Source organism: Pezoporus wallicus, unplaced genomic scaffold (assembly GCF_028554395.1).
Source record: "Pezoporus wallicus isolate ANWC-B61680 ecotype Strahan unplaced genomic scaffold, APGP_CSIRO_Pwel_v1 contig_6897, whole genome shotgun sequence".
NCBI classification, from domain to species: domain Eukaryota; kingdom Metazoa; phylum Chordata; class Aves; order Psittaciformes; family Psittacidae; genus Pezoporus; species Pezoporus wallicus.
Genome location: NW_026636510.1, coordinates 697,671 through 718,631, shown reverse-complemented (window position 1 = coordinate 718,631; position 20,961 = coordinate 697,671). Strand labels below are relative to the sequence as shown.

Below are 20,961 nucleotides of genomic sequence, written 5' to 3'. Positions count from 1 at the left end.
ACTTGAACTAATCAATCTGAAACTGTACCAAAACCCTCAAGACATAAAACAGCACGCATAGATACCTCGTAGAGCTTTTCCACCCTCCCGCCCTGCCCCCTCCCCCCCACCCCACCCCCCCCCACCCCAATTTCAAGTCCCTATTTATATTTACACAAAATTGAGAAAGGAAATACTGAAAGCAGCAAAACACACAACTTTTGGCATAGCCAATTCCAGTAGCCGGAGAATGTTTGCAATGCTTTTGTGGAACAGTATTCTTGAAATAAATGCACAACTGGATTTTCTTAACAGGGCACTGCTGCAAGAGGAGTTCACCTTACGCTCAACTTCAGAGAATACAAATATTCTTTTAGCGGTTCTTTTAACATCTGCATAAAAGCATTCTGCTGTACAAGGCAAATGCCAGTTACTCATCTCAAATATAATTCTGGCCTTATCATGGGACTGTTTAGAGCATGGACTTAAACTTACCTATCCTTACTAATGATAGCCTATCCTCTCCTGGCGCCTGTTCTTTTCCAGCTTGTTTTACATACCAGTATTTCTCAAGTATCTTCATAAGTAACTGAGGCGTAAAAGACAATGTTTAGCACAAAAGGAGATCTCAAGTTCTTGTAATATTAAAAATAAAGAATGGCAGCTGATAAAACTTGTTTTGAAAAAAATGAACTTGATTTAGCTAATGTGATAAGAAAATAAGAAGTAGGATGATCAGCAAAATAATTTAAGCAGACAAAGCCGGTATAGTATTTTATATCTATCTGATCTGTGCTTGTTTGGGAAAGTTTGACTCTCAGTTTCTATATTTGGCAACCATAGTGATAAGTCAATTTAAGGAAAACTCAACAAAATAAAAAAATAAAAAAAAAGAAAAAGGATGTCATCCATAATGGCAGTACCTCTATGTTATAAAGAGTTAACTTACTTTTCAGGATAATGGATTTGAAAACTAGATTCACATCAAACTCGCCAGCTTCTTGTAACAATAGGGCCATTTGTTTCATCATATCTCAACCATAAAAATTACATGTCTCAATTTAAAATACTGTATTGTGTAGCAAACATTTAAGACACAAATTCAGTATATTCAAGTTTTAAGATTTCCACAGAAATGAAAAACCTTCCTTTGACAGACAGATAAGCATTTCAAAACTGTAATGAAATCTGATTTCTTAGATAATAACCTAGAGAATATTAGATTCTATCAGGACGCACACAGTTTATCTCAATGACACTCACTGAAGGCTGACTATAACATTACACACGGGTGCTTTAAGTGCACAGTAGTTGAGTCGTACTTCAACTGTTCTCACAGTCAGCTGATGTACAATCAAACCATTCAAATAGGCACCTAGATACCCCAGTATCAACAACCTTGGGTTTTCTTGGTTATTTCTGTAATTCTTTTATCAGATACTCAGACTCACTTAGACAATACCTGTACTTTTCCAGAACAGAAAAAAAAGTTATCGGACCCAGTACGCTTAAATATATCACTCTTACAGGAAGTGCTATCAATAAGTCTTTGCAACTAGCCCCAAGTGTATATTTAAGGATGCTTTTAGAAATTGTTTTGATGTTGGTCTGTATAATTCAGATGCCATACAACAGTTGCCTGATGATGACCAGCATTGTGCTTTATGTGAAACCAGAAACCTCAAAATAATTATAAAGCTTCTAGGATTTATGGGAGATGAAACCAGGGTGGTCCACCAAAAAAACAAAAGCCCACAAAACCAAAACCCACCAAAAAAAAAAAAAATAAAATCCATGATGAAATCCACAATGTTGGAATTTCAATGGGCAAGCGCGGTCCAGACTAGAAGAAAAGCCCAAACCACCGGTAGAAGAATGAAATATGATATGGTCCAAGATGTATCCTTAAAGGTTTCTCTCAACCCTCAACCATACTGTGAGGATTGATCTTCAGTTCAGTCCAGCCAGCAGAAATTGACTGTGCAATTTTCCATTTCAGGTATTTGTACAGACTATGTACACTCTAGAAGGGTCCTTTAGTGCTACACTGTCGTACTTTTTGTCCCAGCAATTTGAGGGCGTGCAAATTCCACAAAGTCATCAATAAGCACTGGCCATGCCCCTAAAAGAAAAAAACACCACACCATAAGAACTAGGTTCAACAAGGCAATATTTTTAAAGCTTCAGATCTAAACAAGCTATTTACTTCCCAGTCTTAACTAAGCACAGTTTTCAGGAAAAAAAAAAACAAACCCAACAACAATTAACACTGTAGTTTGTTTTTCTTGCTTAAAAAAAAAACTTGAGAGCTGGTTAAAGACCCCTACTTCCTCTGGACCCAGTTAATATACATCCCTTTCGATGGTCAAAATTCCTTTATCTTTCTGAAAAAAAAACTGACAAAAATTGTAGCTTAAAACTGTCCTGGGTTTAGCACTAGAACTCAAACTTGACCTCCAGGATGGCAGCAGATGCTTGAAAAAAAATACTGAACACTGGATGAAGCAGTCAGTCTATGTTGTAAGCAGCAGCACATCATAACATGCATTTCCTGCAGCACAATATGATGCTGCATGAATGCAATGCTTATCTGTTTGAATCGGCATACTTAGGCATACCTGAGAACAGTAAAATGCTCTCCGACAGGCACCAAGCGAGTATAACGCCCTAGAAGGCTGGTGTTACACTATATACTCTTTCGTATTTCTTATCAAGAGGCAATTAAAATGCCCATCAATATTTTACATATTACAGGCAGCCAAAGATGTCCCCAGCCATGTGCATGAGTGTCATGTGAAGGTTAAAAATTGTGGGTTGGTTTACACTTTCTCAGCTATTCATTTATTATGGACAGGAGCCCATTTGCCCAATGATAAGGGAATGAGAACAGCCTGTATTTATGAAATAAAGTTCCAGAAGCTTGCTCCCTCTGCTCTGGAAGTGTCAGAAGTTTATAGCTTCTTCCACTCACTGAACTGATCTGCCACCAATGACTGAAGGTAATTAGCTGGTCTTGGCTACAGATTGACTGGAAGAGGAAAGATCAATACAAAAATTTACAAGAAACACATATGGTAGGAAATAACAGCTTTAGCAATCCCTGTATGCTGCCACCTTAGCTTCTACGTTATTATGTGTCTTCACATAAACTGAAGCAATCAAACTTAAAAAATATCCTCAGCTGAGAAATGCAATAGCCAGAAGACCCTACGAGAAAGCATACAGGCCATGAATCAGTTACTTAGTTGAAGATGCCAAGAACTGTGCTGACAGAAAATCTGCATTTTTCTAAATAAAAAATAGCAAGGTTTGCCTCAATAAGAAAGAATTAGAGCCTGAGGTCAGACAGAAGAAAAAAAGAAAATGGATTTAAGAAAGTTTCAGCATTTATTTTTTAAACCTGCAGTAACAAACAGATGATAATAACATGCATTAAAGTAGCTCTATCCAGACATTACATTACCAGTGATACTTTAATTATGCTGCTATTAGACAGGTGTGCCAAAGCAGATACACAGTAATAAATGTAGTATAAAACACAGAAGTTAATGAAAGAAAATGGAAATGTTTACCTTCCTCATCATAGTTAGACATATCATCTGCTATCATTGTACTAAAGTCTAGAAGAAGGTTCCAGGTATCCTTAGGAATTGATCTTTTATGATGTTCCTGTTTGGAGGAGGGGGAAATTAATATTTAAAAAATAAACAAATAAATTAAAACCCCTTATACACACTTGTTCTTACTATCTTGGACACATTCATATTCCCAGAACATATTTTGTTTGTATACACTATGTAAAGTGCAGCATCTGGGATGTGGGTCAAAATAGTCTATTTCATCTACTCAGTCATTTAAACGTATCTTCCAAGTTTTGAAAATACGGCAGTATTATGTAAAGATTTAAACTTACCAACAAAAATTTGTTCCACAAGTCTAGAAATTTAAATCTTCCATTAAGTACTAGATTCCAGTAGGCAATGGCCATTTCTAAATCTGTAATATTAAAATATTACTTTTAGAGATATACATTTCAAATATATAAACTCCACAGGTATCAAACACTAAGATGAACCATATATTCACAAAGGTCAAAAGATTCATCATGCACATATACTCATGGACCCTTTTCAAAAAGGCAACCATAAATAAAGCATTATACAAATATCTTCTAGATTTTGATACTATCACTTGAATACAGAAGAACTGAAAATTGCCTACGTTAATATCTAACATATCCAAAACATGCAAGAATGTCATATGCCTTTTGATATCTAATGATACTTTAGTTAAAATTCAGTGAAATACTATGTTGTAGAAATGCTGGTGACTTGAAAATTTGTAGTGTTCTATAGCAAGATCTTTAACCTTTTTCTGATATATAAATTTACATAAAATAGGTTTTTTATTATTTCATTCTTAGAGCAACCTTGTTACAGCTGCTGGTTTTCTAACATGACTTCTGTCAAGTGTTTATTCAGGTTTCCTTTTGGAAGAAGTAAGTACTGTACAAACAGATGGCTGGTTTGTTGTTGGTCTTTTTTTTAGTTGGGTTGGGGTTTTTGGAACCGACACAGCTCAGGAACAAGAACAACCTGCTTCTGGCCAGGCAACTGCATGCTGTTGTCAGCAGTGGGTGCTGTTATATTGTAGCAGTTAGAAAAAGACACTGGTTAGTCTAGCATGTAAGGAAAAAAACCCTCACCTCCCTGGTACTTGCCAAAGGCTAAACTGACATGCATTTACCGTTTATTAGTGGCATACAGCAGCTTGTTAGCTGATAAAAGAAACTTACATATCTGAGTTCTAAATCTTTACCTAGTATGATCTCCATTACCAGGCATTAACAAGGACCTCTGACTGTGTAACAAAATGCTGCTGTGATCTTACTGAATTCAGTACCCATCACCAAGTACATACAGTAACTCCAAAAGGCTACCTAGTCAAGTGACTAGGTTTTTAACAAAAGCTCTTATCTATTTTGTAATCTTCCATAAGCAATCCTCTCGTGAGAGCAGAGAGAAGCACATGATCAACTGCACCTCAGAAAAAAAAAAGAAAACTTAAAAAACCTGACAACCCAAGATGCTGGAACTAGTTCAAAAAACAGCGAGGTGGATCTCAGAGATGAAATCAACAGCAAACAAAACAAAGCATGAACTCTATGTTGCTGGAGGGAAAAGAGATGGTGATGGGGGGAGTTCCAGAACTCTCTACCATTTCTGATATTAAAAGTTCTTCTCAAACAAAATATTCGCATTATAATGCTTCCTGGCCAAAATAAAGAATGTAATTACTGACTGATTTTCCAGCAGCTAAAAAGGGGTGTGATTTCAGACAAAAGTGTAAGCAACGTACACTAAAAAAATGTAAGTTTCAAGAGCAGAAACAAATTAAACAGAAGTCGCTACTCCCCAGGAAATGAGCTGTATGTGAAAATGTAAAAACTAGGTATCCCTTTTTAACAGAAGATTCAGATACAAAAATATGCAATTCAGCTTTCAACTGAAATGACTGTCTTTCTAAAATGAGATACAAACTTCAGATTACGCTGATCAATTTCTCAAGGAAACAATTATAAAACTAAGTTTTACTTAATTGTGATGCACTAATAGCAGGCATACGAAAACATGCAAAATCCCTGCATATTTACAGTGGTTTATAAACAAACACTATAAACAAACTGTGCATTTTGACAGGCTTATACAATTTTGAGATTATTCTTCCGGCTAAGCAAAGGCCTTTAAAAAACAAATCTCAGGATGCTGCAACCTCAAACTCATTATTGTGAATCCATGAAATATACGTAAAGCACAAAGACATAATGCCTTAGGACAAACTACAGGTTTTGAAAGAAATTTTATGAAATAACAAAATTGGAAAGATAAAATTTTACATTTTCACATGTGAATGACTACTCAGGAAAGTCCTCATAAATCGAATATGAAAGTCTCAAGATATATGCTCCATTTTGAGTTTTATCCAAAGAGATGCAAACAATGTTTGAGAAGAATATCAGCTAAAAGGTATTCTCAACTGATACGCAAATATCACAAGAACTTTTAAAACAACCCCAGTACTGACAGGGTAGTAAGCAATTATGCAGAGGAAATGCATTTCCAGAACTATGCCTGAACTACTACACAATGTTTGGAAGATTAGAGACCAATATACATTAAAATCAATTTGCAAGTTCCTACAAGCTGTTATTTAGACACTCCAAAATTAATTGCCTAACAAGAAGCATGCACTTTTCAGCACTGTATTTGTCCCAGTATTTTTTTGCTTCAGGGTTTCCAGAATTATTCTGCCATATTGTTAAATTCATGCCTGAAACTGTGTATTTACTGGCTCCAAAAGGGCCGGTAAGCATCCAGATTTTAAGCACAGTTCTACATCACTTCCAAACCCGGATTGAAAAAAAAAACAAAACAAAACAAAACCAAAACAAAAAAAAGCCACGCAACCAAAAAAAAACCACCTTGTACTATGAATATGGTATATGGATCTGAGAAAACTGTGCTTGTCTTTGTCACTGTTAGAGCTTAAATTGCATAAAGCTTTCATATGAATGAGAAATAAAGCAAAGGACTTAGTTTTCCTGGTAAATAATTTTTACCAGTCTGTTCCATCTGGGATACTCAATCATTTCTATATAGGATTAGGGGGAAATAATTCAGAGAAAGAATACAAATCTTATACCTCAGAAATGTGAAGAAGAAAATAAAGAGGTTAAGTACAACATCAAATGGTTCTGGTATTCTGAAACTTTGAGAATATTAAAAATGACCATTTAATTATATCATTGTAATTTCTTATTTCACTTTTACCACCTTACAAGGGTTTTGAAAAATACTCCTTGTGGTGTAAAGGTGTTTAAAAATTAAAACCAACATAAAAATGGTACCCATAAAAAACAAAACAAAACCCTGCAACCATTCATATTGCAGAATTGATTCTACACTGACACTCTCCAAAAACTAACTTCTGTCTTCTCACAATTCAGTTACTGTCCATATTTTCCTTGTTCTAGCAGCCAAAACGAATTAATACACCTTTTACAAGAAATGAGAATCAGCCCTTTTATTTATTTGCAGGATTCTGATCTGACTACATGCACACACAAGAATTTTCAAACAGTTTAGCAGTGCTCTTTTAGCTTCTTCGAAGACAAAGAAACTCACAATTCAATTGAAAACAAAAACCAGAATACAGAAAGATGTTAAAAATGACAGAGAGTCAAAACTAAGACATGGAGATTTTGCTTATTTACTTATTTTTCAATATTTATTTTAAGCCAGAAGTTGGTCTACATATAGAAAGAAGACAACAAAATGAAAACAGAAGGCTTATTTTTTCACAGCACATGAATGCAAAACTGGTCAGTAGCTGTCGGTTTAAGGCTTTTTCATTACTGAAAAAAATCACAAGCTGCCAAGTAAGAACCTAGTAGCCTTTCAGTATTTTATTTCTGGTCAAAAGTAGAACAGTTAAGTTAGCATTTAGAGTCATGACATACTGCTACTTGTAAGTAATATCTGAACTACTCTCTACATAAATTAATATGCATTCTGGTTGGTTAACATTACTGCTTCAAAGAAATTTTTGTTCCCTCATTTTTGCTCTTTTGAATAGACAGCTCTACAGATTGCTCATTCAGTTCCATCAGAACTGTGTTGTGCCATTATTTTTAATAAGTGATTCTTTCACTTCACCTGTTACACAAATCAAAAGCAAAATCACCAGAAGAACCATAAAATAATGGGAAAAAATAATAATAACCAGTGAGCTGAGGAGGAAAAAAAAAAAAAAGGAAAAAGGCTGTAAGGCTGTAGGGAGGCACCTATCACCAATGGCACAACAACAGGCATCAAGACCAAGATACAGAAATTTATTTTGTACTATTCCACTTCTATTTTGCCAAGACATCTGAAAGCATTTTTTGGTGATACAAGAGCCTGTACAAGTGCATTTACATGGAAATCACTTTTACAGCTTAAACTTGTCTTAAAAGTGAACATTCAATTAATCTGTTCAGTGCTGCAAATTCTAAGTAGTATAATTATGCCTTTAGTGTAAGGCCATAATCCACTGTGCTTACTGAGAGATGCACATACTCTCTGTGAAAGAATAAACCTTCTCTCATAAAATTTTGTAGAATATAGTAATGATGAAGATATTTCTATCAATTTTAACACCTCAAATTGACATCCTTCACAAAAGACAGGTGTATTTTATCCCAAAGGTGGTAATCTTTCGGACTCACTGGATCACAGTAATACTTTCACTTACTGCTTTAATCAGTCATTTCCCATATTTATGAACAAATATTTACAATTAAGAATACATACCTAAACCTTTCTGGCCCGGATTCTTTGCAAAGTTGAAAGTAAACTGATAAAAATCCTTAAATCTTCCTGGCTCTTTTAATTCTTGTTCCATTTTAGGAATTTGGGCCTTCAGTTTTTCTATGCTGTCACATCTGCATTTTAAAAAGCATGTTTATTGGTGTATTAATTCATTTTTCTATAAAGTACAAGTTATAACTTAAATAATTGTGGGATACCATATAATTATTTAAAAAATCAGGAAGCCATTAATTAGTCTGCACCTATACAACTATTTCATTTCTTTATTACACTCCCATTTGCATATTCTAGCTCATACACCAAATTCCATAATACAACTGATTTTAGGAAAATGTGATAAAGACTATTACATTTTCATAAGGCAAAGAAAACCCAGATGTTCTAGACTGCAGACCGACATCCTTGCCTTACCCACCTGAGTAGCTCTATGGCAAATAACTGAAATACACAACCAAGGCAAGTAGCACTCAAAGCTGCCTCCCCTTTTTTGGTCACTAAGCATCTAGGACAAAGACAGCAGATGCATTTTTACAGAGGCAGATAAGTGATGCTAGACTCCAAAAAGTCTCTGAAGTCTGAAAGGACAATGTGATTGCGAATTCCCAAAAACAGGGCTGCTGTGTCACTGTATATTCCAGTTTCTGACACTGGGTTACACTATCCATGTCTAATACTTGCTGCATACTTACCCTAGCTCAGTCATCCCATCCATGAATTCCACCTTTGAAAATTCACACTGTGTTGCAGCTCGGAATTTCCATGCAATGATGAGTACAGTAATGCTGGCTGGGTCAAGAGCTAGATCATCACAAAACTGCTGTATACCATCTATACCAATTTTATTTTCATCTTGAGGATCTTTGGGATATAAAAGTAAGTATCAAGAAAAACAGATTTTTGAAAAAGCTAATTTATTATATAACTGCATTTAAGATTTTCATGACAATATATTTCAAACATTTTCATGACAATATTTTGGGGATCAGGCCTCATAAATGAGTATTATAAAAGCAAAATTAAATTAGTATTTTCAATGGTTAAGCTTTAAGAATTGAAGCAGTTACTACAATAAAGCCTCCCATACAATAAAGCTTATGTTATTTTCATTGAGAGACAAAAGCATCACAAACATTTGTTTTCTGCCTAATAATATGCATGATACTGCAACTCACTCCATACAGAGAACAGTTGTCCTTTCCCACCAGCACACTTAATTATTGGCATATTTGGTAAGACTGCTGATCTGCGTACCATTACAAACAATTCTGCAGTGTCCATTTGTAAGCTGTACTGATACTGATTATGGTCAGAATAATCAAATCTGACCATAAACTAAGTTAATCTTAGTTTTATGCATTTTATGGCAACGCCAGCATGCATGAGATTGGACCAATCCAAGAGGAAAGTCCAATCCAAGAGGACAAGAGGAAAGTTACGTTGCCCTATCACTGATTCCAAGTCAGCCAGGCACAATCCTTTTTCCACAAATGAATCAACATCTGGTCTGGAAGTGAGATGCTCACATTTCAAGTGCACTAACAAAGATCTACTAACTTAAGCCAACAAAGACTTCAGGAAAATGGTATTTGGATTACACGCACATATGAAAAATGACAGAAAACATAGCACTCATTTTTAATTTTTTTTTTAATTGCTAAACCACAGAATTTGTTCTACTGTACTGAGTCCCCTTTACTATTTGTGGTAGGATTATCATCAGTTCAGCACTGACTAAATAACTTTGTTTTCTTTTCCTCTCTGTTTGTAACTATTTGATAATAAGCACAAGGTGAATAAAAATCAAGGCAGAATCCATCTTTGGAATGCAACCTATCACTTTGTCAGGATCCAGTCCCGAGTGATGTGCTTCCCCCAGAACAATCACCTAAAATCTACATTAACCATTACTCACTGTACACACAATTCCAGTTCCAAGGCCCTATCCTTTATAAATGTGTGTGTTTTAAGCACGTAAACCAATCACACATAATCCTTGTGAAGCAGAAGCCTACATATTTTCCCCTTCAAACCTACATTAGTAATAGGATAACCAAAGCTGAAAGAGTCAAGATTTCAAGCACAAGAGCACAGCTGCAATGATACATTGTAATTAAGAATATATACATACAGCTATGAAATAAACCTTAAAATTCAGGGTACTCACCTTTGTATCTATTATATAGCTGTTCTAGCTTCTTTCTGTCCAATGATCCTTTAACACTCTCTCGTATATAAAGTTCAGGATTTTGGAAAAAGTTATCTGTTGCAACATCTAACTTCCAGTCATTTTGAGACAGACAACTCACCGCTGTCTTTTCACTAGATTGTGTGAAGACCATGAACTGACGCACTTTATCCTTCTGTGATGATTTCAACTTGTTCTAGTAAAAACAGACAACACTGTAACTAGAAATGTTTTACTGGACACACAAAAAAAAAACCAATACCTAAACCCCAAAACCCAAACAAAACCAAACAATTTTAAATTAAAACAAACAAACTCACCTTACCTTCATTCTAGGTACTTTACATTATATCCAAACTGAGTTAAATCATCACAAAAATCATGCTGGCATGATTCTTAATAGAAGAATGCTATACTATCAATAAAGGAGATGCCTAAATAGAACCCATGGCTATCAAACTATTTGACAGGAGGGCCACGAGCATGATCAGGGGACTGGAGCACCTCCTGTATGAAGGTAGGCTGAGAAAGTTGGGGCTGTTCAGCCTGGAGAAGAGAAGGCTGCGTGGAGACCTCATAGCAGCCTTCCAGTATCTGAAGGGGGCCTACAGGGATGCTGGGGATGGACTCTTCATTAGGGACTGTAGTGACAAGACAAGGGGTAACGAGTTAAAACTTAAACAGAGGAAGTTTAGATTGGATATAAGGAAGAAATTCTTTCCTGTTAGGGTGGTGAGGCACTGGAATAGGTTGCCCAGGGAGGTTGTGAATGCTCCATCCTTGGCAGTGTTCAAGGCCAGGTTAGATGAAGCCTTGAGTGGCATGGTTTAGTGTGAGGTGTCCCTGCCCACGGCAGGGGGGTTGGAACTAGATGACCTTAAGGTCCTTTCCAACCCTAACTGTTCTATGATTCTAAGAGAATAGATATGTTTTGAGGGTGTTTTAGAGATTTTTCACTTTGAAGGTGCTCAACTCCACCTACATGATTTGCACAACACTCCTGTGAGGAGGCATTGTTTCAACTCACAGGTGCAACAACTGAAGATAAAAAAAATTTAAAAAGAGGGTAAGTAATTTTGCCAGAGGCAGGCGGGGGAGTGAGTAGCCAAGGTGAGAGCTCTGGAATTTCCGGCCTCCAGCCCAGACCAAGACACATCCCTCTCTGCTCTAGTGCAGAACTGAATGGAGAACTTGCTGCCAGTCATTTATCAGCATAGAAGGATTCCCAAGGGTATTTTCTTTTATGAGAAGCACACTCACTGTTTCAGGGGTATTAGTTACACAAAACCAACTGCTGATCAGGAGAAAGCCATCATGCAGCACTGAATCCAAATTCAGTTCTAAAGTATACTTGATAAAGCAAAAAGACTCCTAATGTTACAACTTGGTAAATAAAAGTTCTGACTTTTAACTTGGAATTACATTTCTTACATGGCACAAATATTTCATTTGCAGTTTACCTTGCATTCTAACCAAAACTTGTATATTTTCATTAGTGTAATTTCCAACTGCATGGCTCCTTCTCAGGGACTATGGGGAAAAAGCGAAAAAAATCTCTGGACGTGATAAATTATCCTCAGCTAAAGAACAAATGGCTTAGGAGTAGTATAAGCTCAAGCTCCTCATTCCAAAGGATCATTAGTTTTCCATTAGAAAAAAAGAACTAACACTTCAGAACACAAATTCATCTGTTCTAAAAGTCAAAATCAGTTTTCTGCTGCTTGATGACAGTGAATGTGAATGCTAGAGAATCACATCTGGCTTAAACTGACACCTCCACAGTGTACTAAGGAGACCAAAACCCTTTATGATCCCTTAAATAAAAAAAAAAAAAATATATTAAAAATAAACTCCCCAAACCAAAACGACCCTGTAGCTACAATACTAAGCTAAAGCCAAAATTTCAGCACACACTCCAGACAAACAGTGACATTAGGTTAGGCTATACTACTCAAGCTATGAAGTGTTGCTGCACTATTTCAGTCTCTTGAATAAATTTCTCACATTGGACCTTTTGCTACAAATACGTTTCTGAAACTCAGATTTTTCAGAAATGGTTCCATGTAAAGGTAAAACCATCCGAGCAGGTCCTGAAAAGACCCACTGCTGACTACTTCTGCTATTATGACTATTTCCCAGCCGACATTCAGCACCTTACAATACTGAGCTCAAGCTTCCACAAAAATCACTTACACTCACAAAGCCATGTGGAACGACTTCCAGTAATGACTAATGGATTTTTAGCTGCAGTTTTCAAAAACATATTGTAAACTCTGGTATATTAAAACAAACCATTGAATGAAATTCCATATGAAGATGAAACAATCCCAAGGCTAATCTTCTGTGCCAATTACCAGCTTCCTCAAATCAGTTCCACACAACTGGACTGCCACATCACTAAAGACAGACTCAGCTATACTTTACAAAGCTGGTGCCTTTAATCATTAGGTTTTTGTTTAGGTTTTGGGGTAGTTTTTTTCTTTCTTTTGGTTGATTTTCTGATTGGTAAGCTTTGTTTGGGTTTTGGGGTGTTGTTTTTTTTTTAACACATACACATAAGTATACACAGCCCTTTTAATAATAAGTATTCTGTAGAACCTCAAGAGGCTTTGTTCTGCCCTACTTCTGCAAGGGTAAACTCTGAAAGCAATGACATACAACAGAAAGTCAATGACATACAACAAAAAGTCAAGGAACAAGTTTAAAATGGCTTCACAGCGGATGCTCAAGACCACAAAAGGTAGTATGTTTTGAGTACTGTCACTTAAAAGGAGAATACAATTTATTAGATAAAAAAATTGCAGTGTAAATCATTTTTATGATAAAATTTAAATCCTATTATGCACAAGAGATCTTCCTGTGCTTAGGACTCCCCAAGTGATTCTCACAATGTAAAACCTTTTTAAAAAGAACATTGAACTTGCCAGGAGTCAAGCAGTTAATGACACTAATCAGTACAGCATTCACTAATACATGAAGATGCAATAAATCACACAGCTCAGCCATAATCTTTCTCTGAAATAACTATATTTTTACTGGTCAAATACAAGTTTATTTTTAGTGAAGAAGTGCCAAAGCCCTTTCTTTATATTTGATGAATGTTTCCGCAGAAGCTTGCCAATGTAGATGAGACTCCACATCCCAAGTGACTAGACAACTATTTGAAGGCCTACTACAGAACAACAAGAGAAGAAAATACTGCTGAGTTTTTATTATGCTATTACAGCTCTTCTTTCATCACATTAAAAACCCACACTTCAAGCAGGAACAGGTTCCAAGCCCTCTGCATTTTTAAGGGCTATTTCTAGAAGCCAACCTCTAACAGTCTATTATTGTTTTAAGTGTGCAATACAGAAGCCAGAGCACCCTATAACCTTTAATCCTGTAGTCATCAGGCAACAAATATCGTACACTGCACTTGTACTTGCTGTATTGCAATGCAATCCATTTAAACTGCCTCAATTTTAACACTAGTAAGGAAGACAGAATTTTGACAGGTATCTACCTTGCTAAAATATACAAGTGAAACCCAATGGAAAACAAATGCAACAAATTTTCTAGTAAGTCTTATCCCTTGGGGTAAGGGGAAAAGGAAAAACTCAGATCTGCAAGCCTTTGATCAAGTCTGTGTGATAGCCAAGCTACCTCTCATAATGAGGATGTCACAGGAGACAGAAGGTTAACTTACTTGTAAAACACAGAATAACTTCTCCAAATGAACAGCTACATTATGTATTCCTAAAACAACAATAATTGTATCATTCTAATGAATGTCTGATGCTGTAACACTGATTTTTAAATGAAAATTTGCCTCTTCCCAACGAAGTACCAAATTTGACAATTCTAGTTGAATAACCTATCCTTGATCAGATAATTCAGTAAAAGATTAATAATGAAAATTAAAAAAAGTACTTGCGCATCCCCCACCCCAAGTTGTCAGTGAGGTTTTATTTCTGGCCTGACTGAAAGTCCCTTCATCTAGGGGAGGAAGCTTTCCCAGTGTAAGGAAAAAAAAATGGTGCAACTGATCTGCCAACTCAGACTACATGGTTGTTTTTCCTTACCTTCTACATTCAATTTTTAGTTACCTCAGATTCACCAAGTGAGACCCCATTTGGAGTACTGCGCACAGTTCTGGTGTCCTCAACATATGAAGGACATGGAGCTGTTGGATCAAGTCCAGAAGAGGGCCACAAGGATGATCAGGGAGCTGGAGCCATATGAAGGCAGGCTGAGAAAGTTGGGGCTGTTCAGCCTGGAGAAGAGAAGGCTGTGTGGAGACCTCAAAGCAGCCTTCCAGTATCTGAAAGGAAGCTACAAGGATGCCAGAGAAGGACTCTTCATCAGCAACTGCAGTGACAGGACAAGGGGCAATGGGTTTAAACTTCTACAGGGGACTTTCAGATTAGATACAAGGAAGAAGTTCTTTACTGTTAGGGTGGTGAGGCACTGGAACAGGTTGCCCAAAGAAGTGGTAAATGCTCCATCCCTGGCAATGTTCAAGGCCAGGCTGGACAGAGCCTTGGGCAACATGGTCTAGGGTGAGGCACTCCTGCCCATGGCGATGGAATGGAACTCGATGATCTTAAGGTCCTTTCCAGCCCTAACCATTCTATGATTCTATGAACAGCTCTGCACAATGGTCATCAACATTTTCTGGATAGCTAATAGCTGTATGAGGGCTCCACTGTCCTGGATAACATCCATGGGAACCAACAGTAACAACCTTCATCTCACACTGCCTGGACTCTAAAGCTGAAGATTCCCACCAAAATCCCATTCATGGCCTTTGCTCAAAGGTTATATGCAGCCATCAGCTAGACAAACGGTGCATAATCAGTTTGAAGTATCACTGCTCAAAACTCCTTATGGCCCCCAGAGAAGACATTCACACAGTTACTCCTCAGCCACTGCTTAGAGATGATCTGATTCCTGCTAGTTTCACTGCTAACTACAGGAATTTGAATGATGTGATGATACCTGTGCTTTTGTTTCTGGAGTCAAAGAAAGCCTGTTAAGTTCTCATGCATGTGACAGGTAAAAGCCTATTCCAAAATAGTATCAACCTCCACAAACTCTAGGCTTTTATTCTAACTGCATTTATACTCCAGCAAGATATCTGGCTGCGGGAAGCATGCTTGCACTTTTTAAGGACCCCAGTGACGTCAGTTCAAACCCAGAATAACTTCATCTCGCACGCAGAACGGGCTTGTGCATGTAATAATAACCTCACAAATCATGACTGATAGTTTTGTCGCATCTTTATATGACACTAATGGTCAAGAGGATATTGTTCCTTTACAGTGTCTGAATCATTCCATGTTGGGCTGTAACCATGAAAGGAACATAGAAGGCACCTGGCAAATAATGTGGTTCCCTGCTTGTATTCAATAAATACATAGCTAAGCTTAAATGGCAAAATCATGAGTGTTTTTATTAGTTTACTAAGAAAACAAAAATTCACAACAGAAGTCATGAATACACTGAATTACATATGAATCCATTATCTGTGATGGCATACATGTATACTACCAAAACCGTCATAAAATCCAAGGTAAAGACAAAAACAATTCAAGTAAATAGCCACAGTTTCTGTATAATGTAACCAAACATGTCACTCAACTACTTTATATTTTCTACAGCAGCTTCTTGAAAAGAGGGCACACAAAGTAAGATACGTAATTTTTAAGCTTCTGTTTCAAAGTTATGTGAAATCCATTTGCCTGCAGTGGAACGGAGCAAAACAAAGATTTACAAGGTCTGCTGATGTATAAAATCTAAGGAAAAAAATAAAATCAAAGTTGCTTTTTATGCCCTCTAATGTTCTTTTTAGTGGACGAAACAATTTTAGTACTTGCGTATGAGCAGAAAGTCTTTCTTAGAACATCAATATAAAGCTACCTAGAAGAATGCAGTAGTTGCAACAGTCTTTTTAGGTCATTCATATTAGCCCAAGAGGTGAAAAAAAACACCAAAAATCTGGCCTTATTCTATTAAAAAAGTAAAAAATAAAGCTGTCAGTTGTTTAGCATTCTTAACTCTGGTCCAGGTCAGAAGCTGCATTCATAGCTTATATTTGCATTGGCACCATAAAACGTAAGTAAAATATCAAGAGCTACATAATACTTTTCACACCTTGTTCTCAAAGTAGTTCATATTCCTGAATAATTTTTTTCATGGCTCTAGTTAAAAGCAATTTTACAGTATAAGTTCAAAGGATTCTCTGGTAAGCTAGAAGAGGAAACAAGATCATGCACCATCTTGCCTAGCACTCTGACTACTCCATCCTAAGCGTAATGCCAAGGATCTTAAAGTTTTACTACAGGATAACCAAAACTAAAACATGTAATACCAACAAACTGCTATAGACATCAATATTCACCACAAAAACAGCCTTACAGAACAGCTTGTTGAGTGAAACACTGCATAACAATGTCATGAGCTACAATACCATTACAGGACACAGCGTCAGACATGAAATTCTTGTAATACTAAATTTTTACAATTTCCTGTCACCTCAGGTTTGCAGTAGGAAATTATGTATTTATCAGCATAGAAATACTCTTCAGAGACTATATTGTACGATGTAATAGGTAATGCAAACAGAGATAAGGTTAACATTTGGCTCTGGATAAATAAAAGGATACTCACACACTTGCCTTGACTATCACACATAGTTCCAAATTCATTAAATTATTCAAAATACTACAGGTAGTGGCTCTTCTCAGAGAGTACAATGGACCAGCTTGCTGCTCTGTCTTGATTCGCAGGCACATTACTTATCCTTGTGGTGAGATAAAGCAATAACATACTAAAAGGTAAGGTGAAGGAGAGCACTTCTACAGATGCTGCTCAGCTCAAATGAGAATGTGGGTAAGAGGCAGATTGCTATCAGCAACCCAAGGAATACTGCCAGGGTGGTGTACCTGAGCACTGGACAGAAAACACTTTCCAAGTTTCACAAATGGCCAGAGTGAACCTAACAGGCTGCTGTAATGGTGTCCCTCCCACATATTGGACAAAGACAGTTCAAAACCAGGAAACCTGTGTCCTGAAAACCACTGGACATACAAACACTGGCGAGACTAAGTCAGAGCCAGAACTGCTCTAACTGGCAGTGCTACATGGCAAGTAAGAGCCAGGCCTCAGCTGCAGAAGCCTCTTCCATAGCATTTACTATGCCAGACAAGCAATTTAGCCCCAGGAACATGCCACAGCCACTGGAAGGACTAGCCAGGGCAGTAGTACATATGGTCAGAAAAATGGGATGTTGAATCTTAAGTATCTGGATGGACATCTTCAAATCTCTGAAGAAGTCTCCCTACTCTTTCCCCTAATTAAATAGAGAATTTTGACATACCACAAGTATAGGTACAAAATCCTATGCCTGGCCACTAGAAATAATTCATACCTGCATTTACTACTGCTTCAGCTGCAGGCTGTCATTTCATCCCACTTCAGTGTCTATGTCATCCTTTCACCTGGGTGTTGGAGTCAATGAACAACCTGGAACATAGTTGTTTGCATAGGAGCTAAGAACGATGCCCAGGGCCATGACTAGAGTATTCAGATACTTCCTCCAATCTGATAAATACCAATCTATCAGTATAGTATTGTTCCACAGAATTTATCTGCTAGTTTTTCAGTGAAGTATTTCCAAGAAGACTTAAGCTGATAGCATTCTGCTGTTTCTCACAAAAAGCTATTCTGAGGATAGCATGCGTCACTATTTCTGTTATCCTGCCACTTGCTCGAGTACTGTACAATTTACATTTCTAATCACATAGCCAGGCAATAATATCTGTCTGTACAAAACACCAACAGTGTACTTATTCTGCATACCTACACTTAATATATTGCGAGACAGTGCTAGGTGATTTTTATGGAAAAAAGTCTTCATAAAAAGTTGTGTAACATGGATGCATAAGTGCAATTTGAGACAGTCCCAGAACTACAGGGTTACAGTAAGACACCACTACGGTCTGAACTTCATCCAGACTTTAGTTTCAAGCTCCCATTAAAAAAAAAAAAAGGAAAAAATCAAGTGAAGATCTATATCAAACTACTTAATTAAAAATTATACTAGTAACATAGCGACAAGTTTATTATAGAGGCACCATCTAGTACGGCACCACTAATTAAAATTCTGCGTAACCGAATTTTTATGCCAACATAACTCAATTATAACTCCACCAGTTAAAGGTGACTTTTTTTTTTTAATACTCTTTTAACACTGCTGGCCAGAATAATATTAACTGCAGGTATAAGATATCTTTATACCACTAAGTATGCACCAGTAGATCTTAAAATTCCCTCCTACACCCATCCTAAGACAATACAGCTGCCACAGAAAGTACAACTTTTAACTGCACAGGTATAGCTGAAGCTGCACAACTCTTGTATACAGAGAAGGCCTAGAAGTATGACTATAAATACACTCCCTCGGGTGCATAAGACACTGTGCAAGTGACCAATAAGGAGTCCCCTTATTTAAAGCTAAGGAATGTCTTTTTCTTTGTTTAGGCAAACAAAAACATCATATTTTGTTCCAACCACTGCGGTTTCCCTCTGTAAGAGAAAAGGGAGAATGTCTGCCGACTCGAGGATCCATAGCAAATCCTCAGTTAAAAGGAAAAAAAAAATACTATGGAGAAAATACAAGATAACTCTTCCTTTACAGCATTTATATGAACAGGAGCCTTACCAAAATCTCAAAACAATTATCCAGAAATTCTCCAGCATAATCCCAGTTCAAGAAGCACCAACATGCCCAAGTTCCCCAGTGAACTGACAGCACTTAATGGGCCCTGACCTTCTTAAAATCCTGAGAAAAAAAATCCAAGTAGCCCTGGTTTCTGGCAGCCTCCTGTACTCTATCCAGTGGGATGCTGTTCACCATCCCACACAGGACACAGACAAGCTGCCCACAGAACACCTCTACTGCCCCTGTCCTGTGCAAAGGCGCCTGGACGCTCATACAAGGTGCAAGCAAGTACCTCGTCGCCGTGAGGAGGCCTGACAAACCCCCGCCCGCCGAAGGCCTTCGGAGGATCCCGGCGCCCCCCACTCTAGGCCCCTGCCCAGGGGCTACCTCCTGCCCGCCGGCCCCCACGGCCAGCGGCCGCGACCAGCTGCGCAGCCCCTCCCAGACCGCACACGCTCTCCCCGTCCTGCCTGGTAGGAGGACCGAGGAGCCTACGAACTCAAAAACACCATGCCCCTTCTGCAGAGTCCTCGGGACCGGCCCTTTCGCCGCTCCCGTCGAGCCGCTCCCGGACACCCCAGCCCGCCACGACTAGGCCCAGATGCCCCTGCGGCGCCGCCACGGCTGGCCAACTCCGAGGCACGGGGCCGGACAGAACCGAGGGGTAACCCGGGAGGACACGCACCATGTTGAGAGCTGTGCAGGCCTCTTCCCTCACGGCTCAGGCGGAGACTGAGGGCGGCGGCAGCAACGGCTTCCTCCGGCGGCGGCGGCAGCTCCCGGCTCCTCACGGGCCCTTCCGCCGCCTCCCGATCATGCGCAGTGCGGCGCATTCCCCGCGCCGGGAGCCGACGCTGCGCGGCCGCGGCGCAAAGGGAGGGAGCCCGCACGGCGGGGAGGCTCGGCGCGGCCAGTCCTGGCCCGCTCCTGGTGCCGTCCGGGTTGCCTGCGGGAGCGGCTGCCGCTAGCAGCGCGGCATTTGTGGCAGCTGAGGTGGGGAGTGCCGCGCTGGGGGAGAACAGGAGGTCCTTGGCTCGAGGAAGGGAAGGGAGACGAGCCCACCTCCGGTGTCCTCGGGGTTGGGAGCGGGGCGGACTCCCCTCCCGCGGTGGGCTTGGTCGAGGAGAGGCCGCGGAGCAGGAGCAGGCAGCTGTGGCCTCAGCCAGGCGCGGCGGGGTGCCGCCGCTTTAGGGGCGCGGGCCGCCCGGGTCTCTCACCCCCTCTGCCGCCTCCGACCCCCGGGAGCCGCGGCCACCCCGCGTCCCTTTTCTGTCGGGGAAATACCTTATTTTCTCAGATACCTGAAACCAAAACGTTTCGCGAGGTGTGCACGCTCGTGGTTAACAAGGGCGCCGCGCTCGCAGGGGTGTTCCGCGGTTTCTGTCGAGGGCACAGCCCCAGCGCATGAACTTCAAAAGACGTAGGATGGAAAAAGCCCGTGGGGTTTTCAGGATGGATTCGGAAAGGATGCAGAAGGCGTTTGCTGAGCAGCCACGGAGACTTGGGGAAGGTGAAGTCACAGGCTAGCAGCTTTAGAGGCATTTTCCTACGGGACCATCTTCGTACTTGTAAGATCCTCCTGCTGGAGGTAGTAATCCCCTTTGGGCAGCTATTGCTTCCAGGGGGCTGTTGACAGATGTAGCTTTTTCTGCAGTAGCGTAGACATGCTAATAAAAGAGGTTGCAAGCATTAAATCACAGATCGTACCAATATCCGAGACAGTT

General features: G+C 39.0%; 1 protein-coding gene across 3 annotated transcripts; it reads right to left on the bottom strand.

The window, feature by feature from the left end:
• Positions 1-1,777: 1,777 nt before the first annotated feature.
• DCUN1D1 (defective in cullin neddylation 1 domain containing 1) lies at positions 1,778-20,087 on the bottom strand. 3 transcript variants are annotated; one of them, XM_057400418.1, is made up of 8 exons: positions 19,923-20,087; positions 10,854-10,917; positions 10,513-10,729; positions 9,038-9,206; positions 8,331-8,461; positions 3,893-3,975; positions 3,552-3,648; positions 1,778-2,101 (listed from the first exon to the last, which is right to left on the bottom strand). In XM_057400418.1, exons 3-8 carry the CDS (start codon positions 10,685-10,687, stop codon positions 2,022-2,024), a joined length of 735 nt encoding a protein of 244 aa, XP_057256401.1. In that variant the 5' UTR covers positions 10,688-10,729; positions 10,854-10,917; positions 19,923-20,087; the 3' UTR covers positions 1,778-2,021. The 3 variants fall into 3 exon arrangements, with proteins under 3 accessions (XP_057256401.1, XP_057256399.1, XP_057256400.1); XM_057400416.1 differs by having other exon boundaries at positions 10,859-10,917; XM_057400417.1 differs by lacking the exon at positions 10,854-10,917 and having other exon boundaries at positions 19,923-20,084.
• Positions 20,088-20,961: the final 874 nt, after the last annotated feature.